At 48.0% G+C, this 20,000-nt stretch overlaps 1 protein-coding gene across 1 annotated transcript in view; it reads right to left on the reverse strand.

Annotated features, from left to right (window-relative positions):
- Positions 1 to 20,000, reverse strand: part of LOC125307643 (rap guanine nucleotide exchange factor 2-like) — a 104,642-nt gene that overhangs the window by 12,513 nt on the left and 72,129 nt on the right. The window contains 15 exon segments of the mRNA XM_048263697.1: positions 265 to 476; positions 1,170 to 1,592; positions 1,726 to 1,823; positions 1,825 to 1,967; positions 2,559 to 2,573; positions 4,230 to 4,387; positions 4,975 to 5,251; positions 5,453 to 5,561; positions 5,807 to 6,010; positions 6,260 to 6,367; positions 8,505 to 8,669; positions 9,589 to 9,741; positions 10,610 to 10,768; positions 11,786 to 11,922; positions 13,925 to 14,102. Coding sequence (XP_048119654.1) covers positions 265 to 476; positions 1,170 to 1,592; positions 1,726 to 1,823; positions 1,825 to 1,967; positions 2,559 to 2,573; positions 4,230 to 4,387; positions 4,975 to 5,251; positions 5,453 to 5,561; positions 5,807 to 6,010; positions 6,260 to 6,367; positions 8,505 to 8,669; positions 9,589 to 9,741; positions 10,610 to 10,768; positions 11,786 to 11,922; positions 13,925 to 14,102 — 2,539 coding nt within the window.

Here is a 20,000-nt window from a genome sequence, read left to right on the forward strand (position 1 = left end):
ACCTATCTATGTGCGTGAGTCTGTGTGTGTGTGTGTGTGTGTGTGTGTGTGTGTGTGTGAGTGTTCCTGTGTTTCTTGAATTTCCCCTTGGGGATCAATAAAGTATCTATCTATCTATCTATCTGTGTTTGTGTGTGTGTGTGAGAGAGAGTGTTTCTGTGTGCGTGTGTGTGTTTGTGTTTGTGTGTGTGTGTGTGTGTGTGTGTGAGAGAGTGTTTCTGTGTGTGTGTGTGTGTGCGCGCGCGCGCGGGTGTGTGTACGTACCCTCGTGCAGGAAGGTGAGGTCCTTTTTGATGACGGGGAAGAGGGGGATGATTGGCGGCTGCAGGTTCTGGTTGTTGAGTACGTTGCGGTACTTGGCCATGTTTCTGGACGGGTCGAACAGGTCCTGCAGGTCGCTGAACAGCTTCTCGTACTTACTGGGCAGCTTCTCCCACGTCCCCCTCAGCCGTGAGACGGGCGCCAGGTTCAACCCACTGACACACACACACACACACACACACACACAGTCAAAAGACAACCTGTTAGATTCATATAGCCCCCACAGCCCCCTCAGTCATCACTGAGGATGCAAAACAAGACCTAATGACAAAACTACAGAAGCACATTATCGTTACTACTGCATTTTGGTCATTCAGCATCGAACACAAGTACTTATGAGAACATAGTTCAGGCTAATGAGTTCAATTACAGTAGGATATAAATTACATGGAGCTGGATAGAGTTTAATTAATTTGAGTTTGGTAGTTTCATTGTTTAGATTTGAGTCTGACAGAGTTGGAGACCGAGACAGAGAGAGATAGAGTTCACTGGACTGGAGCTGGGTAGTTCAGATTGGGGCTGGGTAGTTAAGATTGGGGCTGGGTAGTTAAGATTGGGGCTGGGTAGTTCAGATGGGGCTGGGTAGTTCAGATTGCTGGGTAGTTCAGATGCTGGGTAGTTCAGATTGGAGCAGGGTAGTTAAGATTGGAGCTGGGTAGTTCAGGAGCTGGGTAGTTTAGATTGGGGCTGGGTAGTTAAGATTGAGGCTGGGTTGGAGCTGGGTAGTTTAGATTGGAGCTGGGTAGTTCAGATTAGAGTTTGCTGCAATTTAGCTTGGAGTTTAGTCTTGAGACTTGTGCTGTGTGTGTGTGTGTGTGTGTGTGTGTGTGTGTGCTGGTCCGACTCACCTGATGATGGCGAACATGGAGTTGAAGTTCTTGCACTCGCGACAGTGCAGGGCGATCTTGATGAAGTGCTTGACGATCTTCATCCTCTTCAGCTGGTTGGGCTCCCGCACCACCTCGGACGTCACCCAGAAGGTCTCGCGGTTGATGGCCTCCTCGAAGCGCTTTAGGCTGGACACGGGCGGCTCGGCGGTTGCCGTGGTAGCGGCGGCAGCTGGCAGGCCGGGCCGGCGGAGCTTGAAGAGGTCGTCGATGTACTCGGTGGGCTCGATGGCGCAGAAGAGCTGGAACGCGCGCATGGACAGCTGAGTGGCCACCTCCACCGTGCTGAGCTGCAGCAGACCGATCTGACCCTCACGCAACAGCTCCTGGGCATCCTCGTCCGAGCACAGCGTCTCCGTCTCCATGTTGCTCTTCAGGTAGTACCTACACACACACACACACACAGCATATCAGTCTCCATGTTACTCTTCAGGTAGTACGTCTCCACGTTACTGAGTGTGAGGGTCCTGTATATAGTATTTATATGTGTGTGTGTGTGTGTGTGTGTGTGTCTGACCTGCCACTGAGCTGGATCCTGTCGGCCAGTTTGGAGAGCTGCTCTGGGAGGCGCCTCTGCTTGATCACACCCTCGGGGGTGACGGACACCTCGCACAGCTGAATAGGCTTCTGCGGCGGCGGTGAGCGCGAACTCCCGGATGGCCTGAGCCACCACCTCCTTAGCCGTCGTGTCCTTGCTGATCATGATGTAGCGACTCTGCTGGTCCGCCTTAAACACACGCAGCACCTGGTCCGACATGTCTGCACAACACACACACACACACACATTTAGCGAACGGGCAAGCTTCAGAAGAGAGACATCGACCACCTCATCTGGGTAAAAACAGGTTACAGACCTGCAGCTGATGTAATGTGTTCCTTTAACACGGAGTTTAAGACCTCATCATGCCACACACACACACACACACACAACAACACACATACAGTACACACAGAGTTTAAGACCTCACAATTCAAACTGTAGAAACCTGCACATCTCAACTGACACAGAGATCATTTCTTTGATTTGTTTGTTTTAATTTATGTCTGAATTATGGAAAAATGTACTGCACTGGCAAAATAATTGGAAATATCAGATTATTTAAAAATCATTGTAATCCACTGTGATTATGAGCAGGAAAAGCCGTAATGACTTTTTGTACTCGCACAAATCTCAAGCTCTCATTTGATCTGTGGATACATCTATGTAAATCACAGTGTTCGTATTTATGAGACACACCATCACCATTCAGAATAAATCATAAATCATGTGTTGAGGTCCAGGCCAGATTCCCCATCCCTTAATCAGACCCACGACAGCCAACACCAGACAGTCGGGGGGTTACTACTCACTTGCTGCAGCAGCCTCTGTAATGGTGGTGATAAGAGAGAATGTGAGCACGTAATCATGGGCCTTCTTCTGTTTAGCATCGTGTTAGCAGGCTAATGATACTGTGTTATAGTGCTTCTGTTTAGCATCATGTTAGCAGGCTAATGATACTGTGTTATAGTGCTTCTGTTTAGCATCATGTTAGCAGGCTAATAATGATACTGTGTTATAGTGCTTCTGTTTAGCATCGTGTTAGCAGGCTAATGATACTGTGTTATAGTCCTTCTGTTTAGCATTGTGTTAGCAAGCTAATGAAACGGTGTTATAGTGGTTCTGTTTAGCATTATGTTAGAAGGCTAATGTGCTACAGTGGTTCTGTTTAGCATTATGTTAACAGGCTAATGGTACTGTGCTATTGTGGTTCTGTTTAGAATCATGTGAATGTATGTGAATGTGTATACATATCTATGTGTGTGTTTGTCTGCCCTATCACTGACCCTAAATCCCGAGTCTCTCTTGCTGTGTGTGTGAGATGGAGTGTGGCTACGGGTCGGGTTCGGACAAATATTTAGAAATTGTAGTCGGGTTCGGTTCGGGTTCGGACACATGGAGGCGATATGCTTTGGAAGCTTTACATTTAAAATAGCTTATTATGTTGGGTAACCAACAGGTCTGCTTTACATGATGCAAACATTTGTTTTGAGTAAAATAAAATGTAAAAAAGACCCAACAGCTTTCTTCCTGTGTGCAAGATACATACAGTCGGCATCTAGTCATAATCGTCGTTACCGCCCCCAGTTGCCGTGGTTACCGTGGCTGAAACGCCCCCAAGGGGGAAAATATTAGTTTCAATTGCATGTAATCTAATGGAGGTGCACCGGCTTTGACTACCGAAAACACCTATAAAAATATTAAATCTTTTAGCAAACATCAATAAACGGCACAAACACGTTTGAACTGAGAGTTATCTGTGTGTCAACGAGGTTAAGGGTAACATTAAGTTCCCTCATTTTGCTAATTCCAGTTAAACGGACAGAACTGTCTCGAGTGTACTCATTGTAGAACTGCTTTCAATGGCCGGACTGTGTAGCTCGGTTTAGCAAGCTAAGCCTTTTGCCGTAACACCAAATACTCATAAGTTGCATCTTAATTTATTCTCACATGAATGCACATTCCCTACAATGTCTGTGGGAATAGTTTTAACAAGTAATGTGTACCAGTTGGTTATGTTACACTGACGATATAAAGTTAGCCAGTTAGCAACCTAATGATGCTACCATCGAATATAGCTTCCAGAGAAATTTGTCGTCAACATTGGGCAATCGAGGGTGAATTAGGTTGTTAGCATTCACTGGGCAGTTAAGTAAACACAATTCCTTTAAATTATTGTGTTCAGAAACAAGCAGAACTACTTGCTTGGGCCTCTTGTTAATGTGCGCTGTGTGTGACCTGCGTGCGTGCACTCTCATCTGATTCTGTAGACAAGAATTCCATTTGTTGTTTGTTCCGTTTAATGGGCTAAAGACACAAACGTGAACGTTTAATAATCACTAGCATGGGAATAACTGAGCTGAGGCATCATCTGCGTCAGACTCGGGTCGGGTTTGGATGCAACTCTGGCGGACGCGGGCCGGGTTCGGACAGAAATTTGCGGCCCAAACCGCACTCTAGTGTGAGAGAGAAAGCGCCCCCACCTGGCTGGTTGTTGAAGTCGAGGATGCGGTGGTGGGACTGCAGCAGGTCGGGGTTGCTGGACGAGAGGTTCCCACTGACGGGCAGCGCAGGAGGAATCTGCTTGGACTGCTTCAGCCCCACGATGCTGTCATCCTGAGATTGACCCACGCCCACATCACTGCACACCACACAGAAACGTTAGATATCACACACACACACACACACACACACACACACACACCACACAGAAACATCAGATAGTGCTTTAAAACAAGTTAGTTTCATAAGATAGCTCTTTACAAGTTAGTTTCATTAGATATCGCTTTAAAACAAGTTAGTTTCATTAGATATCGCTTTAAAACAAGTTGCTCAATACATTGTCAGACAGAACCATTACTGGCATACAACACATTCAATGCAGGTTTCTTTCAGACAGATATTTCAGAAAACCTACAGACTGCGGTCAGTCAGGGTACATGAGACTGGACCAGATTACATGAGACCAGACTACAGCAGACTGGACCCAGAGTATGGAGCAGACTACAGGAGACTACAGCAGATCACAGCAGACTACAGGAGATTACAATAGACTACAGGAGACTACAGCAGACTACAGGAGACTACAGCAGACTAGACTACAGCAGACTGGACCCAGAGTATGGAGCAGACTACAGGAGACTACAGCAGACTACAACAGAGGTCTGGACCATAGACTGTATAAAACAGGTCTGGACCGTAGACTGTATAAAACAGGACTGGACTCACTTGTAGGGCTTGGGGGGCAGGATGCTGGTGAGCGTCTTGTCGAAGATCTTCTTGAGCTTGTTGCGGCCTCCCACAGTGTTGGCCTTGGCCTTCTTGCTGACCTTCTCCAGCCCCATGGCCTGCTCCACGTCCACCGCCAGGTCCGGGATCGAGTAGCGGCTCGCCTTCTTCATGTCGCCGATCTTGGGGATGTGCGGGGCGCCGTTCTTGCGGTCCAGCTCGTCCTCAGGGTCGTGCTCGTGGTCCTGGTCCGGTCGAGCCAGCAGCTCTTTGAACACTGAAGGACAAACAACAAACAATAAACAACAAAAACAATGTTAATTAGGAAAATAACACAGAAAAAGGTATCTAACACAACACACATATTCCCAAACTAACACAACACACACACATTCCCAATCTAACACAACTCACACATTACACCACATAACACACATTCCCTATGTAACACACACACACACACATTCCCAGAGCTCACCCAGCAGGTTGGTTTTCACAGTAATAGACAGGTGAGTGTTGTTCCGTAGGATCTCGTTGGCTTTGGACAGTTGAACATTCTCAAAGTTCTGTCCGTTTACCTCCAGAATCTGACCCAGGAGAGATAGAGAGAGAGACGTCAGTAACCATGGAAATTCACTCAAGGCCACTGATGCTCAGCTATGACTGATCTCCACAAGTACGTATGTGCATGCGCGCACGCTCACACACACACACACTCACAAACACACACACACGCTCTCACACACACACACACACACACACACACAAACACATAACACACACACACACACACCCTACTGCAGCTGCATTACCAGCAGCTCTGAGTGGTCACCTGGTCTCCTCTCTTGAGGCCAGCCTCTGCGGCCTTGCTGCCGGGCTCGACGCTGTCGATGAAGATGCGGACGCCCTTCTCCGCGCCGCCCAGCAGTGTGAAGGCTAGCGGTGTGTCCCGTGACGCCTTGGTCAGCGTCACCACCCGCAGCTTGGCTTTGGCTGCGCAGGCGATGTTTAACAGTCGTAAGTGCCCGCACATTTTCTGTTCCAGACAGGGAGCAGAGGGGTCAGTCATCAGACGCCAAAAACAAAAAACAAACAAACAAACAAACAAACAAACAACAACTCCTTCTCTGGCCATATGGACGAACGCAGAGATGAAGAGCATTACAGATGAAAGACATATGGACAAACATAACATAGTGATGAGTAAGATGGCATTAAAGGACAAACATAGTGATGAGTAAGATGGCATTAACGGACAAACATAGTGATGAGTAAGATGGCAAACCTCTCTTTCTAGATTGTTCTCAAACTCTTCCAGAAAGTGGGTCATGGCAGGGTCACCCTCAAAGTCATTGAAATGATTGTTCACCCACAGCAACACTACCCGTGTAACCTGCACACACACACACACAGAGGGGAGAGAGAGAGAGCATTAAGCAACTGGTGAGGCACATTTCCTTGATGTACATGCATCAAACACAGCAGGGGCCTCTGATTTGGATTCTAATTCAGATTCTAGAACATGGCAGGAACCTCTGATCAGGATTCTGATTTGGATTCAGATTCTAGAATGTGGGGGCAGCAGTAGGAAGCTCTGATCCGGATTCTGATTCAGATTCTAGAACGTGGGGGCAGCAGTAGGAACCTCTGATCCGGATTCTGGACGTGGGGGCAGCAGTATGGAATCAATTTTGTGTCAAAAAAAATTAAAGAATACTTATAAAATAGCAAGCAAAAAAATACAAATCAAAATACCAAATAGAAAAAATCAAACAAAAAAATTCAACTCAATTAAAAAATACAAGATTGCAATGAAATAATTTGGGTAACCATGTAACATATTTGTCTTTGCCTCTTTCTCAGTTTTGTTTGATGCTGTTTTCTTTGATTATGATTCCAGCTTTCTCGTTTGTGCTCCCTGACTTTTTGATTGCGGTTTTGACACAAACGTGTCTGGGGGTTGGGATTTCCTTGGGTGCATTCCCATTGGCTTATTTATGTTTAATGGACAGCTAAGCAAGCGTATTGCGAATGCCGTACTCTGCTTCTGATTGGTTGTAACAACGTCATCACCGGGCTAACGTTACTGTCCACAAGCACGGTAGCCTCGCCTGGAGCCCAGCTCAGCCACAGGCTAGCCTCTGTCAAACACAAACACGGAGCGGTTTACCTCGAGCCCAGCTCGGTAACCGCTAGTCCCAGTCAAGCAAAATCACAACAGCCTTGCCTTGAGCCCCGCCGTAACCCGGCTAGCTCCGTCAAGACACACCGCCTCGCCTTGAGCCCCGCTCGTAGGCTAGCTAGTAGCTAACATTCCATTCCTGCTGGGCAACATCTAATAGATAGCCGAGGTCTAGTGCTTCATTTCTCAACATTAAAGGGGTGGTTCAGGATTTTGGACATAGGACCTCATTTCCAAGTAAGCAAGTGTGATATTTATCAGTGGAGACCGTTTTCAACACGTTTCATCCAGTCCTTCTAATTGCAGAGTTAGGTGCTAGACTAGCGGCAAGTCAAGGGTATGTGCTAGCCTGCCACAAAAAACAGTCTTACCCACTCCAAAGTACACCCGAGGCAAATAAATTATAACGGCAGACTATCGATGTAAATGTCTGTATTGACAGTGTTATTTCTAACGTTATTCTATCCTTGCCTCAGGTGTACTTTGGAGTGGGTAAGACTGTCTTTAGTGGCAGGCTAGCACATACCGTTGACTTGCGCTAGCCTAGCACCTTAACTCTGCAATTAGAAGGACTGGATGAAACGCGGCTGAAACGGTCTCCACTGATAAATATCACACTTGCTTACTTGGAAATGAGGTCCTATGTCCAAAATCCTGAACCACCCCTTTAAGAGGAATCTTTGTTGTATTCTTTGTAAGAACTCAGTTCGTACTTGCTCCTGTAAACAACAATGTACAATCAGTAATAGTTAAAATTGTTAATAATAAACTGAATCGTAAACTTGCTTAGCTGTCCGTCAAACATAACAAGCCAATGGGAATGCACCCAAGGAAATCCCAAGCCCCAGACACATTTGTGTCAAAACCAAGAATCAAAAAGTCAGGAGCTAAACGAGAAAGCTGGAATCGTAATCAAAGAAAACAGCATCAAACAAACTGAGAAAGAGGCAAAGACAAATATTTTACACGGTTACCCAAATGATTTCATTGCAATCTTGTATTTTTTAATTGAGTTTAATTTTTTTGTTTGATTTTTTCTATTTGGTATTTTGATTTGTATTTTTTTGTTTGCTATTTTATAAGTATTCTTTATTTTTTTTGACACAAAATTGATTCCATACAGCAGCAGGGCCAGTAAGTAGAGAAATTGGGTTCTGCCTTCTGCCCTGCGGCTTCTGGTCATCCTTTAATGCCCCAGACTGATCTCCTGATGGCCCAGCACACCTGCAGCTCCACCTGATGACCGCATGAACTCATGACCCCATGACCCCTGCACTGAGGTGGAAGTTCAGAAGCAACAGGTGTCCACAGGAGCAGGTGAGATGGGGACGGGGGGCTGGACACTCACCTTATCCCTGAGGCTTGGGTCGTGGAACCACTCCAGGAGCTTCTCGCCAACCACCATGGGGCTGGACAGGAAGGTGCGGTATGTCAGCAGGAAGTCCTCAATGTAGGTGGGGTCCACCACCGAGTGCTCCTCCACCAGGTGCATGGTCAAGCGCTCCGTCGTGCCCTGAGACAGGTGAGACAGAAGTGAGATCTCACCATCTGAGACACATTCCAGGTGTCAGTTGTCATTTCAGAAACTCTGCCTGAGCAAGTGGGATATTGACATGAAAGATGAGCTGTGGCCAGTATTGACCAGACTGATCACTACTGAGGACTGATCCCTACTGAGGACCGGTCACTACTGAGGACTGGTCACTACTGAGGACCGGTCACTACTTAGGACTGGTCACTACTGAGGACTGATCACTGATCCCTACTGAGGACTGATCCCTACTGAGGACTGACTGATCCCTACTGAGGACTAAGGACTGATCACTGATCCCTACTGAGGACTGATCCCTACTGAGGACCGGTCACTACTGAGGACTGGTCACTACTGAGGACTGATCACTGATCCCTACTGAGGACTGACTGATCACTACTGAGGACTGACTGATCACTACTGAGGACTGATCACTACTGAGGACTGATCACTGATTCCTACTGAGGACTGCTCCCTACTGAGGACTGATCACTACTGAGGACTGATCACTGATCCCTACTGAGGACTAAGGACTGATCACTGCTCCCTACTGAGGACTGATCACTACTGAGGACTGATCACTGATCCCTACTGAGGACTAAGGACTGATCACTGATCCCTACTGAGGACTGATCACTACTGAGGACCGGTCACTACTGAGGACTGATCACTGATCCCTACTGAGGACTGATCCCTACTGAGGACTGATCACTGATTCCTACTGAGGACTGATCACTACTGAGGACTGATTACTCTGATCTCCAATGAGGACTGGTCACTACTGAGGAAGGATCACTACTGGGTATCTATATGTGTCCAGTGTTCCTGTTTGATACGTCTGCTACAGTGTTGTCTGTGATCCTTCTGGTTCAGGTGTGTTTACGTGTCAGGTGTGGCGCACCTTGATGACAATGTGTCCCTTCCTGGTTCCAGTTCTGTCCAGCTCGCGGTGCTCCTTCACCATGACGATCTCCCCCTCCTCCTCTACCTTCTGCATGTTCTTCTCCACCTGGTTCAGGATGCAGCAATAGTCCTGCTGGGCTATGCACACGAACTGGGGGGCAAAAAGAGCACTTCATCACATACATGTGTATGCACCTGTGTTTGTGTGTGTTTGTGTGTGTATGTATGTATGTATCTGTGTTTGTGTGTGTGTATGTGTGTGTGTTTGTGTTTGTGTATATGTGTGTGTATGCACCTGTGTTTGTGTGTGTGTGTGTACACACCTGTGTTTGTGTGTGTGTGTATGCACCTCTGTTTGTGTGTGTGTGTATGCACCTTTGTTTGTGTGTGTGTGTGTGTGTGTATGCCCATGTGTGTATGCCCATGTGTTTGTGTGTGTTTGAGAGAGAGAGAGAGAGAGAGAGAGAGAGAGAGAATGAATGCTTTGTGTTGAACATGAAAATAAATGCATCTCCATCAAGAGGGGGAGGAGATGTTGCGCAACTCTTCTCCAGTGTTCAGACTTTGTTCCCTTCAACACTGAAATAATTTCTGCAGCTCAGTAGTGGACTCACAGGACCAGAGCAATCATTAGAGAAACAGTTTGTGAATGGGAGGGTGTGTGTGTGTGTGTGTGTGTGTGTGGACCAGAGCACTCATTAGAGAAACACTGAACCTCTGGCCTCCTGCTCTGCACCCAGGCTACTGGTCTTTAGTTTGTGTGCGTGTGTGTGTGTGTGTGTGTGAAAATGGGAAAGGGACATGCATTCTGCTTGGCCGAAGTAATTCAATAAATTAGATTGACAAAAACAGTCTGGGCAGACAATGATGAGGACCACTTAATTAAAATCACTGCTGCAATTCTTAAAACACACACACACACAAACACACACACAAAGAGAGGGAGCATGAGATGGCAACGCTCCAGGAAGACAGGGAGAGAGAGAGGGAGAGAGAGAGAATGAGAAAGAGAGCCCCACCTGGCAGTCGTCCACCTTAGTCTTCATGATACCCTTCATGTACTCCTTGTCCATCGTGGGGGAGACGCCAAAGCTGTTGCCCATGCACAGCATCTCCGCTCGGCCCTCCGGATAGGTCACCTCCACTGAGCCATTGAGGATCACCGACCACGAGTCCAGCTGCAGCACACACACACACACACACACACACACACACACGCATTTTGCACAGGCAATATTACATGCACACAGCACGCGACGCCAATTTTACATAAGTGCGCACAATAGCCACACATGCACACACATTACCTAACACTCCAACAGCGGCACATACATGCACACACCACCGCGCATGCAGCACACGCCACACACGCATTGCAGCACGCCGGCACACACACACAATAATAATGCGCACACAAGCGCCTGCACACACATAATACATGCACATACATGCACAATAACACCGCGAACATGCAGCACATACATGCATATCGAACATGCATGTATGCGCTCTGCGACATACATGCACACACCGCATACACAAGCCACACACACACACACACACACACACACACACATACATGCACACATGCACACACACGAACATGCATCAACATACATGCAATATTACACACACACACCTGCACACGCGACATGCACACACACACACCTGCACACACACAGAGTACATAGCAGCACACACACACACACACAGAGTATATGTTATCAGGGGCATCAGGAAACACATTACTGCCCAGAGCGAGGGTAGTCTAGTCTTCTTTGATTGTTTGTGTTGGGTGTTGGGTGTGTTGGGTGTTGGGACTTGTCTCAATAGAGATACGTATCTAAGTGATGTGTGGTCGCACCTCCCCGAGGGCTACGCAGAGCTGTGTGTGTGTGTGTGTGTGTGTGTGTGTGTGTGTGTGTGTGTGTGAGTGTGCATGTGTGTGTGTGTGTGTGGGAGTGAGTGTGCATGTGTGTGTGTGTGCGTGTGTGAGTGAGTGTGTGTGTGTATGTGTGTGAGCAGAGCTGAGTTGTGCTTAATAGAGCAGAAAGGCCACACAGCACTGGCTTCACAGGCACCATTCAGCTGCACCGACAGGATGTGTGTGTGTGTGTGTGTGTGTGTGTGTGTGTGTGAGTGTGTGTGTGTGTGTGTGTGTGTGTGTGTGTGTGTGTGTGTGGTTCCAGACTGACCTCCTCTCCGTCATTGAGGACGATGGTGCCGGCCCTTTCCACCACGGCGAACACCATGACGGCACACAGCTCCCGTCTGACGGACATGGTCATGTTGGCGAAGGCCGGGAGCTGGTGCATAAACTCCAGCAGTTGTTCTGAAGGGGGGGGGGAGAAAGAGAGTGAGAGAGAGGGAGAGAGAGAGCGAGAAATCAGATCCCTTCTATTTGCACAGATCATTAGACAGAAAAAAATCAACAGAAAGCATGCGCACACACACACAAACACACACACACACACACACTATATCTTATCAGCATGTCTGGTATGTCCTGCAACAGCTTAGTGGGCTTATCATGTCAACATGGCGTGGAAGACAGAGAGAGAGAGAGAGAGAGATGGAGGGAGAGAGAGATGGAGGGAGAGGGAGGGCGGGAGAGGGAGAAAGAGAGAGAGAGATGGAGGAAGAGAGAGGGAGGGAGGGAGAGAGGAGAGAGAGAGGGAGGGAGGGGGAGCGAGAAAGAGAGCACTGCCAGCCAGTGCTGCATCACCCAGAAACAGCTTGGCAAACAGACAGTGTTCCTCTACGGCGTTAGTGACACTTGCTCTAAGACGTTAGCTCTACGGCGTTAGCTCTACGGCGTTAGCTCTACAGCATTAGCTCTATGGCGTTAGCTCATATATAAGAGACTGCTTTAGTTTAATTGTTTGTTTTATTTTACCTCAAGTTTTCTGTAAGATTCTATCTACATCAATAACAATGAATGGTCATTGGACCGACTGGAACAACTTCTACTCCTTATCTACACATGTGCCCAGCCACCAGGAGTAGCAATTCAGGAAGCAAAGGGCCGACCAGACGAAGCTCCTACATAATGTGTAACTGGTGCTCCTGTGGCAAAAGAAGGTGTGTGTGTGTGTGTGTGTGTGTGTGTGTGTGTGTGTGGCTGCATAGTGTTGTGTCACTGGTAAACTCACACACAGCATCTTCAAGCTCATCATTGTAAGAGGGCAGGTAGAGATTTGAGTTTGCATAAACCGAGCATTCACTTTTAGAGGAACATTATGGACACTTTGGATTGTAAATCTACTTCTAGGTCTACGAGTATCTCTCTCCCTCTCTGTCTCTCTCTCTCTCTGCCCATGGCCTGCCTGGGTGCAGGATGACCTGCAGTTGGCATGGCAGCTGAGGCAAACGAGTGCAGAGAGAGGGAGGGAGAGACAGTGAGAGGAGAGAGAGAGAGAGAGACAGAGAAAGAGAGGGGGGGAGAGATGGAGAGGGAGGGAGAGAGAGAGATGGAGGGGGGGGAGAGAGAGAGATGGAGGGGGGGGTGGAGAGGGAGGGAGAGACAGAGAGACTGAGGGAGGGGGGGCAGGCATTGAAAGCTTAATGTGCTGAGGTGTAGAGCCTTGAGGAGTTCTGACCTAGAAAAAAAATCTCCTTCACAGCAGGAGGGTGGGGTTCAAACGTCTCTCAAACGCTCTCCTATGCATCTCCACCAAGTGTCACACACACACATACACACACACACACACACACACACAGTATGTTTATTTTACTGCCATCTCTCTTTCTCTGCAAGCCTTCTTCCTCTCCTCTCTCAGTCATCACTCTTTTTTTCTGTTCTCTCCATTCTTCCTCATCTCCTCCCATTCTCTATTGCCCAGTACGTTTCTCTTTCTCTCTCTCATATGCCCCCTTCTCTATTGGTCAGTGCTGCTGTCATCTCTCATCTTCTCTTCTGCAGTGCAGTTCTTTAGCCCTCCACCACCACCCCTCACATGACACACTTACTTACTTACTTACTTACTTACTTACACACACACACACACACACACACACACACACACACACACACACACACACACACGCGCACACACACACACACGACACACTTACATACTTACTTACACACACACACACACACACACACACACACACACACACGACACACTTACATACTTAATTACACACAGACAACACACACACACACACAAACATTTACACACACACAGACATACACATACACACACCCACACCAGCCCCTTACACAATACACTTACTTACTTACATACATATACACACACACAGATACACTAAAACACAAACACTCCCTCTCTATGCCACCATATCACTGAGCATGTGTGTGTGTGTCTCACCGATGTCGTCGTCCGTGCGGTCCATGGGATCCTTCTCCAGGCAGTCACGGACGATGTCTCGGCTCATGAGGGGGTCGGAGGCGCGCTCGATATCTTCCTCATCATCGTCTTCCTCCGAGTCCACTGCCGTCTCCGGCAGCCCACTCAGGTCCATGTCGCCCGGCTCACTCTCCGTCGCCTGGGGTTACACGCACGCACACACACACACACACACACAGGTCAGATACGCTGTTCACCACAGCTTCACACTGGTTAGTCAAACACACGGAGGAGGAGGAATCTGTGTTTACATCCGTGACGAATGGTGCCGGGACACTGTAGTAGTATGCAAACACTGCTCACCACTGGCGAGTTTATGATCATAAAGTGCTTTTTACCTGCCAAGGGAAATTACTGGGCGATTCTGATAGATGCGCGAGCATACATCCCGCCACCACCAACAACAACAGCGATAAGAACGGCTCTTAGTGAACTGTACCAGGCTGTCAGTGAACAACAGACAGCACACCCAGGCGGTTTTCACCATCTTAGGCTGGAGATTTTAACCATGCTGATCTCAAAAACTGTACTTCCAAAGCTACACCAGCATGTTGATTTTCCAACCGAGGGAGATAAACATCCTGGACCTGGTCTACACTGCACACCAAAGGGCATACAAAGCCACCCCCCCCCACATTGGACTTTCCAGACTATCACTGTTATGCTAATGCCCATGATACAGACAAAGGGTAAAAGCGAACAAACCGGGTTCCTAAGCAGGTAAAAGTGTGGCCTGAGGGGCCTCGATGCTCTTCAAGACTGCTTTGACACAACAGACTGGGAAATGTTTTAAGGCAGCCACTTACAACAACCGACAGACAGACAGGAGTATACAGACACTGTAACCTCTTACATCACCAAGTGCATCGATGATGCTGACTCCACACAAAAGACATCATCACTCGGGCTAACTGGAAGCCATGGCTGACAGGGGATGTCCTCAGGCTGCTGAGGGCCAGAACCAACCTACAGAGCTGGGGATGAAGCTGGCATGAAAACAGCGAGCCAACCTGTAATGGCATCAAGGGAAGCAAAAGGAATACACCTCACCAAGATAACCACCCACTTCCAAAGACAAAGCAGGAACGCACAAAGCCTATGGCAGGGGGCATTCCTAGGCCCTCCACGGACCTAAACCCAGGCCATTGGCAGAGCTGTGAGAGCAACATCCCTCTGCTCAACAACCTGAACGGCTTCTTTGCTCGGCTTTGAAGCACAAACAGCACCTGCCCACAGAAGACCCATCCCCTCTACATGAGCAGCCCTGGTGCCTCTCTGCCGACAGAGGACACTTGCCATCAGCACCGATAAGGCAACCGGTCCAGACAACATCCCAGGTCGTGCGCTGAAGGACTGTGCAGGGGAGCTTAAGGGATGTCTTCTACAGACATCTTTTAACACTTCCCTGAAGCAAGCCATCGCCCCATTCATGTTTCAAAGCTGCCATACCATCATACCTGTGCTGAAGAAAACTGCTCCATCCCGTTTTCAATGACTACTGCCCTGTGGCACTGACACCCATCATCATGAAGTGCTTTGAGCCGCTTGTCATGTCACATATCAAAGCCATTCTCCCCACCTCTGGACCCTTCCCAGTTTGCATACCGAGCTGCTGCCCAGAGGATGCAATCTGCTCCTGCCTCCACCCAGCCCTCTTACCTGGAAAAAGGGCTCATATGTGAGATTGCTGTTTATAGACTTCAGTTCTGCATTCAACACCATAATACCACAACAACTCATCGCAAGCTTGACAAGCTGGGACTCAGTACCTACCTCTTAACTGGCTACTGGACTTCCTCTGTCAGAGGCCCCAAGTAGTGCGATGTTGGCAGCCATACCTCCAAGCAACATCACACACAGGCTGGGGGCCCCCCCAGGCCCTGCGTGCTCAGTCCGCCTACTCTTCACCCTCTGTGCCTTGTTGCACAACCTACAGCAACAATCACATAGTGAGAATTTGCTGGCGACACAACTCTGGTGGGTCTCATCACCAGGCGGCGAGACTCAATACAGGTGCCAGGTGGAGCCTCTGACCCGTGGTGCAGGGACAGCAACCTCCTGCTGAGCGTCAGCAAGACCAAAAGTTGTTGTTGACTTGGAAGATTTTGCCCAACACCTGCCACTGACCATCGACGGTGCTGTGGTGGAGAGAGCGAGCACCAAATTCCTGGGGTGTACATCAGTGAAGGACCTCTCCTGACCACCAACACTGCATCACTGGCTAAGAGAGGCTCAGCCGGGCCTGTACTTCCTGGGTGAAACTCAGGCGAGCAAGTGCTCCACCAGCCATCATGACCACATTCCCACGAGGTTATTCATTGAGCATCCTTCCAGCTGTATCGCTGTGTGGGGCAGAAGCACTGAATACAACAGGAAAGCTCGCAGCATAGTGAACACAGCTGGAAGGATTATTGGTGCTTCACTCTCCTGAAGGACATTTTACACCACCCACCTCACCAAGTAGCTACACTCAAAATTGTGAGGATGCAAGTCACCCCGGCCACAATCTGTTTGATCTTACTGCTCCTCTGGGAAGAGGTACAGAAGCCTGCGCCTCCCCGGGTGACTACCAGATTCTCACCTAACAGCTTCATACACCAAGCCGTAAGGATGCTGAACTCTCCCTCCCTCCCCCCCTCCCCCTCAGCTACATAACATCCTGGACGTTGGACCCAAAATGGCCGCCCTGCACTACTCCACTTGCTTGAACACTTGCACACTTTGTACACTTTACAACTTGGTGTTGTTGTCCGAAACACAACACTTCTGCTGCTCTTACATAACTTTGCACCACTATGCCACTTTCTTCATTACTTGTGGGTCAAAACAGAACTACCCAAGCCTCTTATTGGCCTGACTTTTGTAACTAGTTTTTTATTGACTGGTTCATGCACAACAAACTACGGATTTTGCTAGTTTTATTTTTCATTATTATATGTGCCCTTATTTACTTCTATTTTACTTCTACTTTTGTTTACTTGAATGTTATGTTTGTCTGTGGACTCAAATTGGTAAAACATGTCTTGTCTTCTCACCGTGGATAGTGAGAAACGTATTCTCGACCCTTTGTATGTCTGGAACATGTGAAGAAATTGACAATAAAGCTGACTTTGACTTTGACTTGACTTTGACATCCCATCCAGTTTCCTAGACACACACCAGTTACAGCTGACCTGAGTGGCCTGGGGGGTCAGTCAGGCCAGAATACACTTCTTTTTTTATCACATTAAGAGAAACTTAATCTGGAGCTGGAACAACCAAAATTGTGATTAGTAACAGCAGGATAAGAAATTAAATTCTATTACTTCCCTCTCTTTCTCTTGCAAATCTGATGCTTCAATACTTCAATACCAATATGCAAAGACACACACACACACACACACACACAATACAACATTTTTGTTTTTAGCATAAGTTAAGAATGCAGTGACATAAAGATAAGCTGTTTAAGTTCCGATTTCAGTGGATAATTGGTTTTAACATTTCAATAGAAATCAACAATACCACTTTAACTTGTGAAGACATATGTTATAGTTAATGCAGACCTGGTCTCACTGTCTGGGGTAGTCATAGACACAGCTACACACACACACACACACACCTGTATCACTGTCTGGGGTAGTCATAGACACAGCTACACACACACACACAAACACACACAAACACACACACACACACACACCTGGTCTCCAAGAGCAGATGAGTGAAAATAAGAACCTGCTGAACCTCCACAGTCGTTGGTGTGCAGTATCCACTATGCCTACACACACACACACACACACACACAAACACGTCTCACTGCACACACACACACATCCATCTAACTGCACACACACACACACACCCATCTAACTGCTCACACACACACCCATCTAACTGCACACACACACACCCATCTAACTGCACACACACACACACACCACTGCACACACACACACCTCACTGCACACACACACACACACACATCTCACTGCACACACACCCATCTCACACACAAGCTGTGATATCAGAAGTGCACTTCACTTCAGATGCATGCACGCACGCACACACACACACACGCACGCACGAAGCACACGCTCCAGTAGAACTCCTCCAAAGACAAAACAAAAGGCTGCACTTCCTCACAACACCCCATGTGACGCCATCCACCCAGAGCACACTGGCTGCAACACACACACACACACCCCATGTGACGCCATCCACCCACAGCACACTGGCTGCGACACACACACAGCACACACACACACACACACACCACAGCACACTAGCTGTGACACAAACACAGTCACACACACACACACACACAGCAGCCATGTCGAGCGTCTCCTTGTCTACCTGCGCACGGGCTTTGTGAGGTGGTGATGTGCAGGCTGCTGCTGGTGCTGATGCTGATGTCTTGGCAAGCCTCCTGCGCCGCGAGCGAGACGCATCCTCACACACCATCACACACACACACACACCTCGTCTCATCGCCCCCCAACACCACAGCAGTGCATCTCATTAAATATGCAGCAGACTGCCAAGGAGCATCCAGTCAGAATGCAGCACAGCTCAGAGTGGGAGGAGCCAGAGGATGGGGTGGGGGCAGGTGGGCATGTGTATGTGTGTGTGTGTGTGTGTGTGTGTGTAAGAGTGTGTGTTTGTATGTGTTTGGAGGACTCAAACACCTCTCCGTCACACAAAACCCCACCCCCGCCCCCACACACACACACACCGTGTGATGACCGGGGATCACATTAGTTTCAAAATCAAAAGTGATTGTGGCTAACAGTAGTAGCAACGGCTGTAAACATACAAAAATTGTAGTCGATAGAATGTGTAAATGTTTCTAACAAATGCTCTTCTGACTGATAGAATGTGTAAATGTATACAGCAAATGCTCTTCTGGCTGATAGAAAGTGTAAATGTATACAGCAAATGCGATGTGATTCATTATCACTTTGTAAAGGAAGTGAAGTAGGAAGTAACGTTAGGAATCCCTGATCAATGTGATTGAAATCAGCCTAACGCAGTCTATGCACATCACTATGCTAGGGTTGGGAACATTTCCCAAGTCTGCACACCTGACTAAAGTCTCTTAATACAATAGCAAATACACATACACACACACACAATCACAATACACACACACAATATACACACACAAAATACACACACACACACACACACACACACAATACACACACACAGTATGTGTTTTTATCCAATGAAAGCCTGATCTATTTTTCAACAGAGGCTAGAAGTGTGATCCATGGCACTGAGAGAGGAAACAGAGAAATGGGAGGAGAGAGAGAGAGGGGGAGAGAGAGAGCGGAAGAAAGGAGAGAAGGCGCGAGAGAGCAAGAAAGGACATAGAGAGAGAGATGGAGAGAATTGAATTGAAATGGGAGAGAGAGAAAGAAGGCGTGAGAGTAAAAGTGAGAAAGAGGATGTGAGAGAGAGAGAGAGATGGAGAGAAGAATAAGGGTGAGAAAGAAGAGAGAAGTGAGAGAGCAGAGAGAAGTAGAAAGGGGGGTGAGGGAGAGAGAGAGAGAGAGAAAGTGAGAAAGAGAGAGGAGTGAGAGAGCGAGAGCGAAAGAGTGTGTGTGTGGAGGCGTTAATATTTCAGCAGGACTATTCTGAGCGCTGCAATCCTGCACTCATCATTTATTTAAGCACCAAACACACCGCCATCTTGGCTGGGCGGGGCTGCCGTTGTCACGGAGACAGGACCACTCCAGAATGTTCCAGAGCACCAGCCTGCAGACGTGCCGCGGCACGATCATGTGACTGGCCCCCCGTGACCGGCTCCGTGACCTGACGAGACCGGCGGGGTGGGGTGGGTGGAGGGGTTGAACTGCTGGACCAACAGACTGAACACAAGGGCAACATATACCATGCACATCACCATAGAGACCACTATACCATATGCATCACCATAGCGGCCACTATACCATACGCATCACCATAGAGGCCACTATGCCATACACATCACCATAGAGACCACTATACCATACGCATCACCGTAGAGACCACTATACCATATGCATCACCATAG

Source organism: Alosa alosa, chromosome 14, assembly GCF_017589495.1.
Source record: "Alosa alosa isolate M-15738 ecotype Scorff River chromosome 14, AALO_Geno_1.1, whole genome shotgun sequence".
In the NCBI taxonomy this organism is placed as follows: domain Eukaryota; kingdom Metazoa; phylum Chordata; class Actinopteri; order Clupeiformes; family Clupeidae; genus Alosa; species Alosa alosa.